This window comes from Heloderma suspectum, chromosome 2, assembly GCF_057233095.1.
Source record: "Heloderma suspectum isolate Gila_16-S chromosome 2, 16-S_ref, whole genome shotgun sequence".
Taxonomy (NCBI): Eukaryota; Metazoa; Chordata; class Lepidosauria; order Squamata; family Helodermatidae; genus Heloderma; species Heloderma suspectum.
The window spans coordinates 283,997,923-284,017,688 of NC_139459.1; the positions used below are offsets into that span (position 1 = coordinate 283,997,923).

At 42.8% G+C, this 19,766-nt stretch overlaps 1 protein-coding gene across 3 annotated transcripts in view; it reads right to left on the minus strand.

Moving 5' to 3' along the window:
* Nucleotides 1–19,766, minus strand: part of DCAF1 (DDB1 and CUL4 associated factor 1) — a 59,969-nt gene that overhangs the window by 30,906 nt on the left and 9,297 nt on the right. For 2 of the 3 annotated variants that reach the window (XM_084839673.1, XM_084839671.1), the window contains exons 2-10: nucleotides 15,705–15,822; nucleotides 14,694–14,770; nucleotides 13,064–13,137; nucleotides 11,591–11,704; nucleotides 9,743–9,880; nucleotides 5,613–6,086; nucleotides 4,730–4,831; nucleotides 2,541–2,699; nucleotides 459–635 (exon numbers count right to left, since the gene is read on the minus strand). In XM_084839673.1, coding sequence (XP_084695799.1) covers nucleotides 459–635; nucleotides 2,541–2,699; nucleotides 4,730–4,831; nucleotides 5,613–6,086; nucleotides 9,743–9,880; nucleotides 11,591–11,704; nucleotides 13,064–13,137; nucleotides 14,694–14,770; nucleotides 15,705–15,814 — 1,425 coding nt within the window. In that variant the 5' untranslated portion in view covers nucleotides 15,815–15,822. Of the gene's footprint in view, nucleotides 1–458; nucleotides 636–2,540; nucleotides 2,700–4,729; nucleotides 4,832–5,612; nucleotides 6,087–9,742; nucleotides 9,881–11,590; nucleotides 11,705–13,063; nucleotides 13,138–14,693; nucleotides 14,771–15,704; nucleotides 15,823–16,005; nucleotides 16,146–19,766 lie in introns of all 3 variants that reach the window. The other variant, XM_084839672.1, reaches the window with a different exon arrangement.

Genomic DNA, 19,766 nt, shown 5'->3' on the forward strand with positions numbered 1-19,766 from the left:
AAAGACGCCACCTCAATAAACTGATCATCTTGTCAACAAAGAGACCCTAGGCTCTCTCTTTAAGAGTACACTTTAAGAATAAGTTAGCATCAAAGGTTACTACTAGTTTTACCACTAGCATCAATTTGCTCCCTGAGAATCTTTGAAATGTATGATCTATGAAGTGTGAATAGAAGAGAGAGTAACCATAGGGGAAACTAAACATCCCAAAATGCACTGTTGCCCAATAACTGTGTGGCAAACATCCCAAAATGTGTGGCACTCCTGCTGCTTCCTCTGTCCATTCAATTGCAGAAAAGCAAGGTACCTAGTAAATAGTCAAAAAAGCAAATACTTGCACAATGTGGGGCCAGCTCAGATGCGACACCTGCCAGTGTCACAGAACACCCAACTCCCCTCAAGAAAAAGGAAGGTAGCAGTTCTGAGAAAATATGGGACAACATTGCTATCATACTTACCAAGTTAACTAGGCGCCGTAAGCCATCATGCCTATCAAAGAGCTCCAAGACTGCACGGAATGAGAAACAAATAGAGAAGAACATGGTAGCATGGCAGCAGCCTGAGGCATGAGAGCACTCCATCAACCACAAGGTGTAGTTGACAACATCTGATAACACATGGGGATGCATGCATACCTGCAAAACAAGAAAATGCAATGGCAATCCTCACTTCCATTCATGGAAACAACACACTGGGGGCTTCTGCTTTACCCCTTAGCTAATGCCCATGGTGACTGCTGCAGTGAGTGGGTTATCTAGTCATTTGGGCACTTGCAATCTCAGTTACAGCCATTACACACTTCTTGAAACTCTTTGGATTCTTGTATCTGAAAAAGCTCCTTGGAGGATGATTGGGATACAAATGTAATGATGAACAGTGACGTCAGCGTTAGAAAAGAAAGCAGCGACTGAAGGAAACAAACCCAGGCATTTAACAGGAACATGTGCAATCTATGCTGAAGAGCCAAGAACAGAGAAAACAGTCGCAGCGAAGTTTGGAAAGACATGCAACACAATCCCTGCTCGGGCTTCAAAACCTGTAAGCATGGAGGGGAAGTAGGGCCGCACGTGACTTCCTCTTCTTGTGACATCTCCATGTTGACAGGGAAGCTCTGCAGCAGAAACGTTACCGCGTTCAACGTGTACACCGTTATAAGGCTCTGTGCGATTGGAAAACCTGCCCCGTCAGAGCTCCCGATTGTATGGGAGCTACACAACTGTCAACACTGGGAGGTCGCAAGTGGAGGGGGCAGGACCGGAGTGCATGTCCCCCATTCCCCTCCATGCTTACAAGTTTTGAATGCCTGAACAGAGCTACCGTTAGGATGCAGACTGAGAGGCATCACAAGGATGTTTTCAGTCCCTCATGTATTCCTTCAGAAGCCCTGGATATACTGTACATGTCTTAAAAAGAGCTAGCCCAATATCAGCTCAGGGATGGGTCACGCTGTATGTCTCTTATCATTTCTTTTCTCTTTTATAGTTTGGTTTGTGTGTGAACAGGGACCTGGATGGAGTTCTATGACCGTGTGGCTTGTCCCGTTTATTTCAATGTCATGACACATACAATGGGAAGGAACATGTAAAACTGTCTCCTAACACTGAAGTTAATGAGACAGTCTCTGCAGACATCAAAGCCACATTGAGGTTTCCGTCAAGGTGTACATCTTCACAGCTGAAACTGAAATCAGATCACCACTTTGTCTGAATTATGACAGTTTCTAACAATCTACTGATGATGGACAAACCATTATCCCATTTTGAGTATGTTGAGACTAGCATGAGGAGAAGCCAACATGGGATGGAAACATCAAATGATTAGCTTACAGGGGTCCCCAACCTTTTTGGGCCAGTGAAAATATTTGGAATTCTGAGAGCATACTGTGCACGCTCTCACAAAAAGGCTGCCATGAAGGAGGCTTGCCCATTCACAAAATGGCTGCCATGGTGGGCATGGTCAGTCACAAAACACTCATTTCCCAGAAGGCAAACTGGTGAGGCTAAAAGAAAAGTAACTTGCTGAAGTACAAGGCAGAGGTGTGGTCTGAGTTTGAAAACACAAAACCACTTTTTTGCATCCAGAGTTTTCTGCTCCAACTCCCATTTCACACAAAGTAAAGTGATGGGGCCCAGAAACAAGTACTCATATTTTTGGCCAGGTTACAAGGCACAGGTGGAGTCTGAACCCCAAATACCAAATCAGGTATTCCCCCCGCCCCCCGCAAAAAAGCACAACAAAATACACATTTCACAGAAGACAAACTGGTGATACTCAGAGAAACACACACAGGTAAATCTTTTTTTAAAAAACATCAGGAGGGGCAAGGAAGCCTTGTGGGCACTGATTAATGTGTCCATGGGTACACTAGTGCCCACAGACACCATGCTAGAGACACTAGGATAAGGATATCATGTAATAATTCCAGACCCCATGCGAAAAAAGAGGGTTGTGAGGATCCAACCAATAAGGGATCTACTGCAAGCAGAACCTCCAGACATTTAGAAGTATTTAGAACCTACCCTGGCAGAATAGGATCTTACCCTTTCCATGGCATCCTGATTGTAAGACAAATAGTATAAGCACATGGAGACCCCTGTAGCCGCCATGGAAGGACGAGGAATCTCCAATAGCTTCTGTACACCTCCATGAGCAACAAACTCTGTTGCAAACTTGTTGTGGAGCAGCAGTGATGCCAAATACTGTGGATGGAAACACAAAGTCAATGTAGAAATCAGTAGCCACCTCTCAGCACTCAGCAAATACAAGTGAAATGCTCTTTTGTATGATTTGTGCAGTGTGGCAAAGGAATAATGAGATTGCCTTCTTCGCCTGCATCTTTCCCCTTATGGCAAAACAGTACCCCAGGTATATATTAGAACACTTTCCAACTCCTGCACCTATAAAGCTCTATCAACTTTATAAAGCTCTATCTCCAACTAATACACAACCATTAGAAATTTACCAATATTTAAAAACACAAACTTTGCTTGGAATATTAATCATATATTTCAAGATAAAACAAAAAAGCTTCCGAGCAAGGGGCAGTCGTTCCTCTCTCTTCCAGAGCTAAGTATGAAAGCAGTGACCATGTTCTGCTATTTCATCTCAAGGCATGCAGCAACATCAGAACTTTGAAGAAAACAATTTTACGTCCCATTAACTTCAATGGAGAGACAGACACACACAAGCAGTAGAACAGAATAATATAATATGATGCTCTCTGAATGTAGCACCATGGATTTGAAGGATTCAAGGTACCACAATAGCACATTTCTCTGGAACCACATCACTTATTTTGACATCTTACCTGGCCCACAAAGAGGCTCTGGAAAGGAACAGAATCACAGAAACATAGAATAGTAGGGTTGGAAGGGGCCTACAAGGCCATCGAGTCCAACCCCCTGCTCAATGCAGGAATCTAAGTCAGAGCATCCCTGACAGATGGCTGTCCAGCCTTGTCTTGAACGCCTCCTGTGTGGGAGAGCCCACCACCTCCCTAGGTCATTGGTTCCATTGTCGTGTTGATCTAAGTCAGGAAGTTTTTCCTGATGTTCAGCTGGAATCTGGCTTCCTGTAACTTGAGCCCATTATTCCGTGTCCTGCACTCCAGGATGATCGAGAAGAGATCCTGGCCTTCCTCTCTGTGACAACCTTTCAAGTACTTGAAGAGCGCTATCATATCTCCCCTCAGTCTTCTCAAGGCTAAACATGCCCAGTTCTTTCAGTCTCTCTTCATAGGGCTTTGTTTCCAGTGCCCTGATCATCTTTGTTGCTCTCCTCTGAACCCTCTCCAGCTTGTCTGCACCCTTCTTAAGCGCGGTGCCCAGAACTGGACACCAGATGAGGCCTAACCAGTGCTGAGTAGAGGGGAACTAGTATTTCCCAGGATTTAGAATCTGTGCTTCTATTAATGTAGCCCAAAATAGCACTTGCCTTTTTTGCAGCCACATCACATGGTTGGCTCATATTCAGCCTGTGATCTACAACAGTTCCAAGATCCTTCTCGCTTGTAGTGTGGTTGAGCCACGTATTCCCCATCTTGTAACTGTGCATTTGGTTTCTTTTTCCTAGGTGCAGAACTTGGCATTTATCCCAATTAAATGTCATTCTTTTGTTTTCTGCCCAGCACTCCAGTCTATCAAGATTACTTTGAATTCTGTTTCTGTCTTCTAAGGTATTAGCTATCCCGCCCAATTTTGTGTCATCTGCAAATTTGATCAGCATTCCCTGCACCTCTTCATCCAATAGTAACACTGCAAAATAATTTTGCCTTAAAGGACCACTTTTTATGACTGAATCAAAAAGGCTGGGGATCTGGAGCATAGAGAAGTTAAGAAATGTATTCAAGTAATCACAGCAAAGCCAGAATTAGAAGGAAACAATATCAACCCACAGTTAATCTGCTCCAAAACATCAGGCCTTTTGTTACATATCTGTGGGCCTAGCATAGCGGAACTCTGGTGAATGGCAGGGCCATCAAAGCAATGAGAGGAAAAATATTTCACACAAAGGGTATGCCCTGACCCTATGACAAAACAGCAAAGAGGAAGGGTGGATTTATCAAACTCACAGAGCAAAAGCATATACTCAAAGTTGATTGCTACTTCTGCACTAGTTACTCCACCAGATAAGCAGGACCAAAATTATTCCTTTCATTGACTGACATAGAACAAATAACCGGCACGGTATCACCACTGGTTAACAAGCAGCATGCTGGGCTGTCGTTTACCTTTAGGGCTTCAAAAGTGAGCAGCACATCATTGGTCCGTTTCAAATCAATATAGAACATCATCAGATCTCTCGATCCAAGTTGCATGAAGATGGGGAGCAGCTGATGAGAGAAGTAAAAGATTTGCTCATTGCACACAAAAATAAAATAAAATTCAGGGGCCCATTTTCAATGTCAATCTTTCCCCTACCCCTAACTTCAACTGCAAACAAATAATGAGGACAGTTTACTCTGCTGAGTAAACATTACCTTGTATTTCTTACTGTTCAGCTAACTATTTCCTTCCTGATATTTTTAGATTAAGATGGCAGGCCAAGGGAAACAAGAGTCATTCCCTGTTCAATTCCTTCAAGACTTCTTTTAAATTATGGGTGCATAACCTGCAGCCCAAGGCCTTTACTGCAGCCCCCCAAGGGTGCCCTGCACCCGCCACTGAATTTCCTCCCACCTGCACTCTCCACTCCCTCCCCCAGAGGCCCTTGTACAGATCACTCTTCCCCTGCTGCTGCTAGCAGTGATGAAAGAGCCATCAGGATCGTGTGTGTGTGTGGGGGGGGGGGGGTTGTGTGCATGTTTGTGCACGTGTGGCCCCACCAAGCCAGCGTCACTCAGAGCTGAAAAGATTATACAACTGAGTTTTAAAGTGAATTCTCATTAATATGTTTGATTTATTATAGAACACCTCCTTGTCTCAAGACGAACAAGCCACAAAGGACAATAAATTGAGGAAACAAAATTTCATCCCAAATCCTCATTTACATGCTCTTGGTATGCTGTCCAAGACAGATCTTGAAGTGATTATGTTCTTCCTAGCACAATTTAATTTCTTCATAAAAGGACCCCAGAGGTCACCTGTTTCCTCCCCTATTTTAAAAATACCTACCTCTTGATACTCCCCTAGGGGAGTCAGGTACTGCAGAATTAGTCTTTGCTCTATAGCGGGGGTCAAAGGGTATAGATTATAGTTTGTTCCAATCACCCAAGGAGACATCTCAGACCAGCTGCTATTGGACAGCTCAACAAACATCTTTTCTGGCTCTGAAGAGAAGCCAAGTTTTTGCTTTGCTTTCCGGAAATTTTCTCTTTCATGTTGCTTCCCTGATTTTTTTATGGCTGAGTTCACCCGACTACTAGTCTTGTGATTTGAGTCAAGATTAAACGAGATTTCCATGTCCCCTGCCACTTCTTCCTGCTCGCCATCCACAGCCATCTCCCCATAATCCATGTCCACAGCCTCTTCATCTAAAGGCAGCAGAGGGTCTGATGGCACTTTTCGAGGGCTGGGCCGCTTATTTTCATGCTTTGTGTTCATTTCATGGACTTGCAGCTCTCGCAAGCACTGAAGCACAAATGCCACCTGTTACAGAAAGATGAGTATACATCTCTGTCACATAAATCAGTCAATTCAAATCAAACTGCCCATAGACCACTGTATTTTATTCATTCATTCATTCAATTTATGAGTCGACTTATAGCCAAAATGCTCAGGAGGACATACAAATACAATAAAACCAATGATGAAACATACTAAAACAATTTTTAAAAAAGTTTTAAACGCAGCAACAATAATTTTAAAAGAAGAGATAAATATCCAACCAGCTAAAACATGGGGAAAGATTTTTTTAATGCAGCATTAAACATATCATTAAAAATCAAACAAGGAACAGTTTAAAATACTTTTTAAATGCCTGGGAAAATAAAAAGATCTTTCCCTGGTGCCACAAAGTCAACAAAGTAGGTACCAGGCAGACCTCTCTAAGGAGGGCATTCCACAATTTGGGGACCACCACAGAAAAGACCTGCTGATTAGACAGAAGCCCCTGTGTGCCCTTCACTCCCTGCCTACCAAAAGAAGGAACAAAGGCAGGAGGGGCAGGGAATGGATACTATTTAAAAATGTTAAATATTCACAATAACTTACTTACTTATTTATTTGTGGCATTTATATACCACTAAATATAATAAAATCCCTAGCTGGTTCACATATAAACAATTGCATTGCAAACCCAAACAGTGCCCATTGTAATTATCCCACCAACTGAAGAGAAGCAGATCAAACTGGAGCTAGGGGAGAGAGGCTTATATAGGGCTCGTTCACATGACCAACAGCCCATAGTAGCTTATTTAAGCCATGATGGGTTGCAGCACATGCCAGTGTCCATACTAAATATTCAAGCTGCAAGTGCTACTTGTCATGTTGCTCAAACCCAGGGGCCATGGGTTATGCAAGGCTTAAACAATAATCCTAAAACAGCCCATGGGTTCTGTGAGGGTTGTTTAACACTGCATAACCCACCAGGACCCACGGCAGCGGGGAGACTCATTGCTCCATTCACTTTGATTAGATTTTCAAAGTTCTCCTAGTGTAAACCGGGGGGGGGGGGCAAAATCCAACACCCCACCAAGGACTATGTTGCCCCCACATTCCTTGGTGGTGAGGGGGGGTGGATTCCCCCCCCCCATTTTCACCTTTTTTTGTTCTTGGAACCCATTTTGCACAAAATGAGTTCCAAGAACAACAACAAAAAAGCTGAAAATTGGGGGGAACCGGGTGAAATCCACCCCACCAAGAACTGTGGGGGCAAGCCAGTCCTTGGTGGGAGGGTGGATTTCACCCCTCCCAACCAATTTCTTCCCAGCCCAGGTAAAGCTTTCCTTTGGTGGTTTGCCTTTTAAAAGGCAAGTCATACGAGGGTTCTTTCAGCTGGCCTGGGAACAATGTTGGGGGGGATGAGGTGGTGTGTGGAGGGGGAGCGAGCATGCCCCACTGTTGGGAAACCACTGTGTGTGTCCCCCAACCATGAGATGATATGGCACCCCACTGGGAACCGGGTCTTTCTAAGCGGGGTGGAGGCGAACTTTCGAGGGTTTAAAATGTGAAAGATCACCTCCACCCCACTTTGAAAGCCCTAGTTCCCAGCAAGGTGCCACATCCCACCATGGTTGGGAGACACACAGAGGGGTTCCCCACCACTGGGGCGGGGTTCCCCACCACTGGGGCGGGGTTCCCCACCACTGGGGCGGGGTTCCCCACCACTGGGGCATGCTCCCCAAACAGGCCTTTCCCCCCGTTAAAAATATTTTCCTACAGCCAGGGTAAAGGCAAGCCAGGAAAGGAAACCTTTACCTGGGCTGGGGAAAAATGGTTTTGGGGGGAGGGGGCTGTATGGCAGGGGGGAGCATGCCCAAGTGTTGGGAAACTCCTCTGTCCCCCAACCATGGCAGGATGGGGCACACACTGGGAACTGGGCCTTTGAAAGTGGGGTGGAGGTGATCTTTCGTATTTTAAACCTCAAGCAGCGAAAGTTCACCTCCACCTCACTTTGAAAGATCTGGTTCCCAGCAGGATGCCACATCCTGCTGTAGTTGGGAGACACACAGAGGGGTTCCCAACACTGGGGCATGCTTCCCCGCCCCCACTGCCTTCTCCCCAAAATAGCATTTCCCCACTGCCTGGCTGAAAGAGCCCTTTTCACGGGTTGCCTTTTAAAATGCAAGCCGTGCTAGGGAACTTTCAGCCGGGCAGTGGGGAAATGCTATTTTTGGGGAGAAGGCGATGTGTGGAGGTGGGGGACAGTATACCCCAGTAGGAAGCCCTCTGGGTGTCCCCCAAGCCCACTCCACCACAGCCCAGCTTTCAATGTTTTTTAAAATATCTTTGTTCCGTTCTTGCACAAAAGACATTTAAAAAATTGCTGCGCCTGTTTCTTCTGAGGAAGTGAGAGAGCCAGGCATGGGGAGGGGTGGGAGGTACCCCCTCCCACCCCTCCCTGTACCTGTCAACCTTGTTTCTTCAGAAGGAGGAAATGCACAATTGAGGGTTTTGAGTGCCTCTTAACTAAGAGAGGCTGTGTGAGAACTGTGGTCCTGATCCTGCAAACCTCCAAGGTGTTATAACCACCCCCCCCTTTTTTGGTGCACCCAGGACTTTCCCTCCTCTGGAGTAATTGTTCAGTTTTAATAGTGCATCATGTGCCTTCTGACTAGGAGAGGCTGTGTGTCAACTTTGGTCCAGATTCTGCAAATCTCCAAGGTGTTATAGCCGCTGCCACCCCTTTTTGGTGCACCTGATTTTCCCTCCTTTAGGGTAATTGCACAGGGTTTTGATGGTACTCCCCCCGCCCCTCTGCCCCAGGAGAGGCTCTGTGTGAACTTTGGTCCCAAAGCTGCAAACTTCCAAGGGTTTAGTTGTGCCACCGCCTTTTTGGTGCAGACCGAGATTTCGCTCCTTGTAGCCCCTGCTGCAACGTAATGAATGGGTGAAACAGCGGCACTGTTCAGGCAGGAGGACTGGAGTGAGACAGAAGCTGGGGGGATAGGTCAGATTAGGCACAGTAGCTTAATAAGCTACAGATAGTAGCTTATTAGACTGGTCATGTGGTGGGGCATCGTGGACTATTTCAAAAATAAGCTACTGTGAGTAGCTTATTAAGACACCATGACTTAAAGTGGCCATAGAGACCATCTCTTGTGACCTTCTGCCGCCAGGCAGGCCTTTATCCTGTTTTACTGACATGGTAAATATTTCAATTTAAGTGGCTATTTTATTGGTTTTACTTATTTTATCAAAGTTTTCTTCTGCTCTAGTTTTATGTAGTTTTTTTTTTTTTAACTGCTATTGTTAAGCACCATTTGGTAGTCAGGCAGAATATAAATTTAATATTATTATTTAAAAACTCATCCCATTTACTCCCATTTCAAATTTGTATTTTGAAATGAACAAACCACACCAATCACACTTCCAACTATAGAAGAGTTATAAATATCCAACTGAGAGCAAAACTGCAAGAACTAATACACTGATATGAAGCTATTTCCTCCATTTGCAAAGTAGTATGAAAATAACTATACAGTAGTGATGTCCAACTTTCCTGCAATTTCACTACATTCTTTGTGACTTCTGAAATCACATGTGATGCAGGAGTCCAATAAGAGTCTTAAGGTCTTCAGTTCGATCACATTTTTCAAGCACTTGTTTTGCAATGGGGGTGGGGTATTTGACATGGGTATTACCAATTGAGAATTCTCATCTCTGTAGTTGGCAGCAATATCTTGGTTCTCCATAGCACCTCCCAGCAATCCAGTTGCATATGTTCTCAGAGGCTGATCAGCTTCTTGTGCCCATTTGAACAAATTCTCGACTATGCCTTCCTAGAGTTGCAGGAGGGGGGAGGGAGGTCAGACATTACCAGGCACTTCAAATTCTTTTATCCACAGTCTATACAAATCACAATTCAAACTACCCCAATACAAAGTGAAATGAATTTTTTCACCAAGAATTTACCTTGAAGTTATCTTATATTTCAAGCCAGAACAATTAATACTGCTTAATGTGGATTACTTTCCACAGTAATCTTGAAGCACTTACGCTGACTCCACAGTAGTTAGACCATATTTATATTAGTGTACTTTATATTAGTGTACTTATATTAGTGTTAAGTACCAATGTGCTTTGTTCCAGCAAGTTTTCAGATTTAGCAGTAGAACCTCTAGGGTCCATGAGGCAAATGGAACTGCTAACACAGTCAGACTCTAAAGTAGAGATATGCATATATCAGGGAAAATGGCATCTCAGCCACAGCTGCCTGTGATATTTTTTGCTGTAGGAGCTCCTACTGGTCAAGGATGTAACTTTTTATCCTGAACAGTAACGTGCCTCTTCATCAAGTACAAACCACTGCAGAAAAACATCAAAGAAAACGCTGGGTGTGCACAGGTTCCCTCTCTAAACACTTCTCATTCTTTGGATCTTGGCCATATATAGTTCAAGAATTCACGGCAAAAATATTTCACTTTCAGTCACCAGCTTCTTATTGCAGTTGGAAGTTGCATGCATATGAAAGTTGCATTTGCCACGTCCGGCAAATCACATTAAGCTAGAAATCCTGCCTTAATAAACCACAATATGAATTAGCAGCATGACAGTGCATGTAGACCATTGGCTCCTGCTTTGCCCTTCCCTTCACGCAAGCGGGTAAACAAACCAGTTTTGCATTACAGCTGAATCCACGATTATGGTTCGGTGCGCCCAAACAAGTGAAGATCAGGTGAATCCTGGCTCGTTTGGGTGCATTTAACTATAATCCCAGGTTCAGGCATAACACATACCACCTCCTGGTTTGTTTACCCCTTTTGTACAAACTGAAAGCAAAGCGGAAGCAAATGAGCTGCATGGTCCAGCATGCTGCTTGTTCATATTGAGGTTTACAAAGCCAAGATTCCAGGCTCAACATAATGTCTGAATGCAGCCATTCTCAAACAGCCCAGAAGTCACGCTGAGGTCAATGGGCTGCTCATGAGTAAACTTGCAAAGTTCTTTCAACAAACCTTTGCAGAAGGTGCAGCCTGCTTAAGAGAAAATACTCTGAAAACTACTTTTGTTTAGAGCTATTCAGGATGGCTTATGGTTACTGATAAAGTAGAAAATGGATTTTACTAATGCTCACAGTCCATCTATTACTTCACACATTCTTAGGTTGAACTTTTGTGTTTTTAAGGTTTGAAATTACTAATATTATTTAGCAAATATGTTTTAAAATTTGCATATTTATCATTAGACAGGCTACAAAAAACTTTTGTAGGCTAGTAAGTTCTGTGATCTTATTTGCAAGGCTGCTACAATGACTACAAGGTGCCCTGAAGAGTAGATGTGTGGCTTCTCAACCCAGTTGCTCTGTAACGTAGCTGTTATCTATCTGTCTTTCTTGGTCTCTAGAAATATCAAACTGGTAACTACAAAAAATATAAATATAAAATCTTAACTATACAGACCACACCAAGAAAGGAAGTAGAGAAGGGAGTGTGGGAACTGCTAAAATGTTGAACATGATGGTTCAATGTGTGTCTTATTACATCTGATACCTTCTCCTGAAAGACAACAGCAGTTTCCAGCCCTGGCATGATGTCCAAAAGGAGTCGGCAGGCAGCAGTATTCAATGGCGGTTCTCTGCTTGTCATCACATAAGCATTCACCAGCTGAGAAGAAACCAGGAATAGGATTAACTAGTCTTTTCATTCTTTTTTTAAAATATTGGTATATACGAGGGAAAAAACAAGTTGTTTAAACATGCAGTCTTGGACTGCAAGAAATATTAAAGATTTTATTCCTTATTCTGAACGAATGGTTTATTATGGCTGGATCCTTGGCTGTCCTTCTGTTCACAAAATGGCTCCTTCTGTTCACAGAAAGGATTCTGATCCAACGGAGGTTCCCATTGGTGGAAGTGAGGGTGGAGTCATTTTTCGCCAATTCCTCCTTCCCCAGCAGCCCTCAGTGTCACTTCGCATACTGCTCCAGAGGGCTCCCCAATCCTCCGCAGCAAATATTTGGAGGACACAAGGCCGCAGGAAGCAAAGAGAATGGCTGAAAATCACCTCTATTCCTCCCCCCATCCCATCCCCCACCAGCAGGAGTATCCCATTAGCAGAATTCCACTCACAAGAGCTTAAGATCCGAGCCTATATCCTTTACATATTGTGTTGCTGCAGTAACATTTAATAAAAAGTTTTAAAAAGTAGGATTCCTTTGGTATTCAACTTTACTATAAGCATTGCAACAAAGGCCTTTATGATTCTCATAATAATACAGAAATGAAGAAACAGATAAGACATTTATAATGCAATTCTATGCACACTTACTTGAGGGTAAGTCCCAATGAAATCAATTGGACTTTCTTCTGCATAAGACTGCACTGCAGATATCATATGTGGGTGTAACAAGCTACCTAGTCATGCAATCTCGCCAATGCATCTGTTTTTTTATTCTCATCGAACAAAAACTATCTAAACTAGAGCTAAATAAAATAAGAGTTTAAGGGCACAATCCTATGCATGTTTAGACAGAAAAAAGTCCTACAACTCCCAGCATTCCCCAGTCAGCCATGCTGGCTGGGGAATCCTGGGAGCTGTAGGGTTTTTTTCTGTCTAAACATGCATAGGATTGTGTCCTAAATATATTTGTCATTGTCTACAAATCCTTTCAGGCTACAAAGCCTGCAGTAATTTTAATAACAACATTTAATCTGCACTTTTCTAGATGCGGAAAAGAAAGTCCAGAGTGCCATTTTTCTAAGATGACACTTCAGATACATATTAAGTTAACAAACAGAAGACTCTCTTATGCTGCTCTCATCATGATTTGTAAAAGTTAGGCTGAGGCCGATTGTAAATTAGTTGATGGAGGTTACATTCCTGATTCAACAGAGTGAACCTAAAAGGGAAAAAAAATACTTTGCCACCTCTTCGCAAAGCAAAAAGATGATTGAGTAATAGAAATGGTAACGGTTACCAGCTGCTAAGTACAAATCTACGGATAAATGTAAAGGGCAAACCTACTGCATTCATGAAATCATCGTTCTTGAAGAGTATTCTCAGCAAGTGTCCAAGCATACATTTTGGATCTGCCCGACCTGGGAAGAGACGGACAAAAATGTCAGCTAGTCACCCACACTTGATAAGAAAAAATAAGTAGCAGCGATACAAAGAAAGTAAAGTATAAAACATTTAAAAACTCAGTGTGGCTAACTGAAATATACCTTGTTTACCTAGCCAATGCTAAGTTTTTTGGCTAAGAATGAAAAGATGTTTCATATTCCACTTTCCCCTAAATGCATTCTGTACCACATACTTAAAAAAAAAAAGATTATACAGTACAAACAAACAAACCCAAACAACAAATTACCCCACATCATAAGCAACCTTGTTTATGTATGGCATGAAGTATCTAATTCACAGAATAAACTATCAAAGGGTGGGGGAGAGGGGTGCATAACATGTTACGAACATTTTAAAAATGTATTGGATGCTATAATACATTATTACTGAACTAGCAATAATTCTTCTCATTAAACTATCCAAGAAATTGAATGTAGAGTTAATAAAAAATCTCAACATATTAACTCCAAATGGCCAGCTAAGTACTTTATATGCCTAATGTATTCCTGATTCTATTTTTTTTAATGCATAATGAACTCTTGAATCATCACATTAGAAAAAGCTTCCATCTATAAGTCAATGGAAGGTAAATACTGGGATTCCCAGTTTTATGAAATTAATCTTTTGATTGCCTAATGCTAGCCCCCTAATCCAAGCTGCTGGTAAATCCCAAGTGGTCAGGATATAATGAAAAGTACAGCATACACAGAAAAAGGAAGAGAAGATTGCAACACTAACTTAATCCATCTGATAACATTGATCCAAAAGTAAGACACAGCTAGGCAGTTCCACATCATATGGCATATCATGCCTTGACCTGTGTGACATCTCCAGCATAAAGAAGAATCCCTCATGTTTTTATCAGATGATCTTCATGGCATCCAGTATGCATGCATCAGTAATTTTTGTTGGGTCAACCTTAAGATATAACTAGGAGGTTTTAATGAGTTGGAGAACTGCCTTGCATTTGCTCGGTGATAGTAGGCACTCTTATTCTTTATTCCAGGCCTCTTGTAATGCATTTTAAGTCCAGCTTCACTTTATTTCTAATTTGTTTAAAGATATGTCACTGGCTAAAACCCCTGCTAGACTACATCCAAACTGGGCAGCAAAGGGTTTTCAGAAGTTCCGTGAGACGCAGGGCCAAAGAAACAGCTAAGTGTTTTAGTTGCATATATTGCCACCATGCTGATTTAAGGATATCACCCATAGAACTGAAGGCTTCAAAGTAGAAGGGGTTCATCATCTGGTCCAATTAATTGGTCAACTTCCAGCCAGGAGCACCAGAGAAAGGGTTTACCTACAATTTTCACCCTATGGGTATACTTAAAGTGCATGTAAGGGAACTTTCTCTAAAGCAGCTGTTGCAGTTTGTGTAGGGCTAAATGGAAGCCTGAGCTGCAGGAATAGCAGATACATTTTGTGGAGCTATGACTTTGTGGTCTATCTTCTGTGCTCTCTATCACTTTTTTTGAAATACAAATGAGAATGAAGTCATACTGAATTTGCATATACTCTCATCACTTCTCACCAGGGTGCCTATCATCAAATGGATCTGGATCTCGCTTGCGGTACTCTTCTGTCTCCTTCTCAATCAATTCTGACATTCTAGAAAGGGATTGAAAAAAATATGAGCACTTGAACTCCCCCTCCCAAGGGCTGCTCCATAACATTTAATTTGCTTAATGACTACAAAACCCACCCATGTTCCAGTTGTACTCTAGATGACAGCAAAGGAAAGCAGTAGCAGACTGAAGGGCTGTATCCTGCTGAAACAAGATCTATGATGCTGAGAACCACACGGTCTTACTATGTATGGTCAAAGGCTGCCCTAATGAGGAAGCCACCAACACAGAGATGCAGGAAACAGTAGAAAAGTGTTTGTGTTAAGGGCTGCCTAGCTTTGCTACTTGTTGGGCTTCTACACCGAGAAGTATCATCCAACTGCTATATTCCGTTACTATGTATGGGCAGCAAGGAGAACTCTCAAGTCCATTTTGCTCACTGGTTTTATGATGCTCTGCCCTCCTTGTTTCCCAAAGCCTCGATATTCAGTAATTAGATTATAAGTAGGATTTAGTATATCTGGGGTCTCCAATGTGGTGCCCATGGGCACCAATTTTTTTTGCAGACACCTCTCTTGGAGCCCAGCAGGCTCCCTGCCTCTCCCAATTTAAATTCCTAAGATAGTTTAAAAAAAAATTAAAGCTGGGAGGTTGCTGTGCTGCAAAACAAAGTGCTACCATTCAGTACTAATTTTATTAGAGTTCAACAGAATGGTTTTGTGTTTTGGAGCTCAAACTCCATCTCTGCCTTGTACTTAGGTTCTTGGGCAAGATAACTTTTCTTTTAGTCTCACTGGTTTGCCTTCTGGGAAATGAGCATTTTGTCATTGGACATGCCCATCATGGCAGCCATTTATGAATGAGCAAACCTATCCCAAGGCAGCCATTTTATGAGAGTGCCCACCAACTCAAAAAAGTTAGGAACCCCTGGGTATAGTATACTTTGTGTAATAATACTTTTGAATAAACGTATTTACCGAGTAAGGATAGGAACCATGTCTTGTCCACTGCCATGCTCTTTCTCCCACTGCTCCAGCAAAGCAGTAAGCTCAGCCTTGGAATCCACAAGCTCAGGACATGAAGTCATGACTCACCCTAAAGGCAAGAGGGAAGAAATCAAGACCAACTGGAAAGCAGTTCAACTTTTTGAATTACTTTTAAATCACTTCTCAAAAGAAAATTCAAAAATCTGATTTTTCAAAAGCCACACACCTTACAAGAAAAAAATTATTAAAACCTAGTTAAGTTAATAAGTTGTATACATACATACATACATACATATATATATGTTAGGGGCCGCGGTGGCTTAGTGGTTAAGACGCTGAACTGCAGACTGGAAGGTCGGCAGGACAGCAGTTCGAGACCCAAGTGCTGCGTGACGGAGTGAGCTCCTGTCTTCAGTCCCAGCTTCTGCCAACCTAGCAGTTCGAAAGCAAGAAATTGCAAGTAGATAAATAGGTACCACCTCGGCGGGAAAGGTAACAGCGTTCCGTGCACCTCGGTGTTCAGTCATGCTGGCCACATGACCACGGAAACGTCTTCGGACAGCGCTGGCTCTTCGGCTTAGAAACGGGGATGAGCACCACACCCTAGAGTCGGACACGACTGGTTGGGGACACCTTTACCTTTTTATATATATATATACACACATGCACGCGCGCACACACACATTCAGCATATGCATCTTGAGCATGAAGTGTTTCTGGGGCAGTGTTCTCTTTTCTTCTATAGGTGGCAGCCTACACCACATACACTGGAAATCTAGCATAACAGGGATCTGTGCACAGAGACCCATTACATTCCCCCACCTTCACAGTTATTATCTGCACTTTCCCATCAACAGCAGAACTTGGCCTCACCCACAGCAGAGCCTACCAGGCTGTTTCTGAGGGCATGAAATGAACCAGTGCTGAAAGACCATTATATCCTGGAGCTACCCCAACTGCTGCGGTTCATCCCTGTCTGACTTCCTCAGAATCCCAGGTGACAAAGAAATCTGAGGAGAAGCCATTGTAGCAGTAGCGCTGGAGAAATAAGCAGCAAGGCCGGGGCAGACCACATGGTGGCTTGCTTACAGTGCCAGTTCTGATACCCCCATATCCAAAAGTAAGCCCATTCCCTCTTTCATCTCTCTCAATATTCTGCCAGCCTCTGAAAGTCAATACAGTTTGTCCTACTAGTAGCCACTTTGTTAACAACGATAATTTTTCAGCCCACAGTAAGTATCTGCACCAGGGAAGGTATTTGTGCTCTGGAGTACAAGTAATTTGCATGGCATATTTCTCTTTCTAGTCTTCCCCATGAATGATTATGCTGGTGAATAAGTTTCTCCATTAGAACAAGATCCAAGATCTTGCAAATGGATAATGGAATGGGAAGTCTGACTAAAACTGGACAGTGGCACTCATCCTTGCTACTGCTAGGAAATATAAACACGATTGTTAAGTGAACAAATTTGATCACTGCCTATCCATTTCAACAACAGTGTTTACAAATCCACATCTAAAGTATCACCAATAATATCTCTATCAACACTGAGGACTTCATCCCCAAAACTTGAATGAAGGGGCAGAAATCCCGTGTTTATGTGAAATTGTCAATAAAGATACCAGAAGGGTTGAAATAACTGTAGGAGAAGACATCACTTTAACCAAACTATGCAAATTACTATCATTGATTTTCAAGTGGACTGTTGCTGCTCAGAAAGTTCACAAAGAGCAGCAAAGTAAAATGGATGTTTATCCGCAAACATACATCCTCTTCTGATACATTGCTGTGCATCTTATCCATCAGCATATGATTAGTAGATATTGATTTTCAAGCCCAGCACATCACAGTAAGACTACTCGCATACATTACTTTGGGACCAATTCAGGTAGCACAATTTAGCTCCCTACCAAAGTACCTACAGAGGCCTCATGCAAATGCTGAGGGATGACCAGGCTTACATAAAAATCACAGCCTACTCCGAAAACACCAAGGATAAGAAGGACTTTGCTTCCTAATTTTGCCTGCCCACGTCACCCCTTTCCACACACAATTCTTTGGAGGTTATTCCTATATTACAGGGCTAGGCAACTTGGTGCCCTCCAGATATTTTGGACTTTAACTCCCATAAACCCGAGTTAGCATGGCCAATGTTCAGGGATTATGGGAGATGTGGTCTAAAACATTTGGAGGGCACCAGTTTGCCTATCCCTGCTATATTACAACATGACAAGGCATTTGTAAAAAAGCATTGCTAGATTTCAGTCTGGTCTACTAGCATATTATGAACAACGTGTACAGAACGAATTGCCAGAAAGTAGGGTCTTTGAACATGAAAGGCTAGTGAAAAAATGAAAGAGCAAAAGACACTTTCTGCTTGAGTTTTTTAAAATGGGCTACAATTTCCCAAGTTTAAATATTTGAACAGCCCCCCCAACCTGCTGCCTTCCAGATGTTTTGGACTACAACTCCCAGCATGCCTGGGCACTGGTCATGCTGGCTGAGGCTGATGGGAGTTGAAGTCCCAAACATCTGGAAGGCACCAGGTTGGAGAAGGCTGTGGTAGAAGCAACATGATAGGCCAAAACAGGACATGGCCTATATTATAAGACCAAATAGGTTATCTCATATTCATATATATAAAAATAACTGTGCATTCCAGTTATCTTAGAAGAACATACAATATCCATTCCACTCCCTAAAAAAAGAGGACATCCCAGAAATAGTCTAGTCGTTCTGCAGGTGTAAATAGTAGTTTGATCTAAAATAAACTCAATGCATACCTAGGGCCAGTTTGCACAAACAGGCCACGATGGCTTTTTTTTAATCCCCAGTGCATGCGAGGTGCCATTTCTCTAACTACCTGCCCGGGCACAGCTTGTCATATTGTCTGAACCTGGGCAGCATGGCTTGTTTGAAAGGTGGGGGGAGACCTTCAAATAACCCATAGGTTGTTTCACCCTCAAACAAGCCATGCTGCCCTAGTTCAGACAACACAACAAGCTATGCCCAGGTGAGTAATTAGAGAAATGGCACCCGGCATGCACCAGGGATTAAAACAAGCCACCGCAGCTTGCTTGTGTCCTGCTTGTGGGTTCCCAGTCAACAGCTGGTTGGCCACTGTGTGAACAGAATGCTGGACTAGATGGGCCCTTGGTCTGATCCAGCAGGGCTCTTCTTATGTTCCAAGAACATAAGAACAAGTGGCTTGTTTTGATCATGCGAACAAGGCCACTAGCATCCCAAACTCAAAATAAAGGGTTGAGCACTCTAGGAACAGGTCTTATAAATAGATAAGAGGACAGACAAGGAAGGAACTGATGAAAACAGAAATACTAATGTTCTAGTCAGCAGAAAGTTAGATCTGTCCCTTCAGAGGAACACAGGAAGCTGCCTTATGATGATTCCCACTGCTACCTCTGATCTGAGATAACAGTGGGGATTCCTCTGCTGGTGTGCAAGTCCCACCGCCAGTGGATGGAAGTGCATGACAGGGCCTTTTCAACTGCAAGTCCTAGGTTATGGAACACCCTCCCCAAAGAAGTCTGCATGTCTAATTCATTGATGGCCTTTTGGCATATGACCAAAACCTGACTTTTGTGGGGAAAGCCTTTAGGTTGATTCAGTGCAACTCTAGGAACACATTTCTGGCCACTGTGACTTTTATTTTTGTTTCTCTGTTAATGTTGTTTGTTTTAATTTTACTGATTATATAGTTTTAAATTATGTTGGCGTAGGCTGCCTCGAGCATTTTATGGAAAAGTGGGGGTATAAATATTTTAATAGATAGATATGTGAAATAACCACTGCCAAAAATCAGGCAAGATTTAATATTTTCTAGTCTGCTGGAGTATCCAACAATGCACTACAATGTGTGTTTACTTGGCAAATCACAAAGTCAACTGGCCACTTTCCCAAACCAATGCAGAGCCCAGAAAGAAACAGTGAGAATGAAACAGAGAGTGTGAATAATTCTGGGTCCTATGTTTAGGATTGTTCCCTTCCTGCTTTGAAACGTCCTATTGCTGGGCCTTTTCATATTTAATAAACAT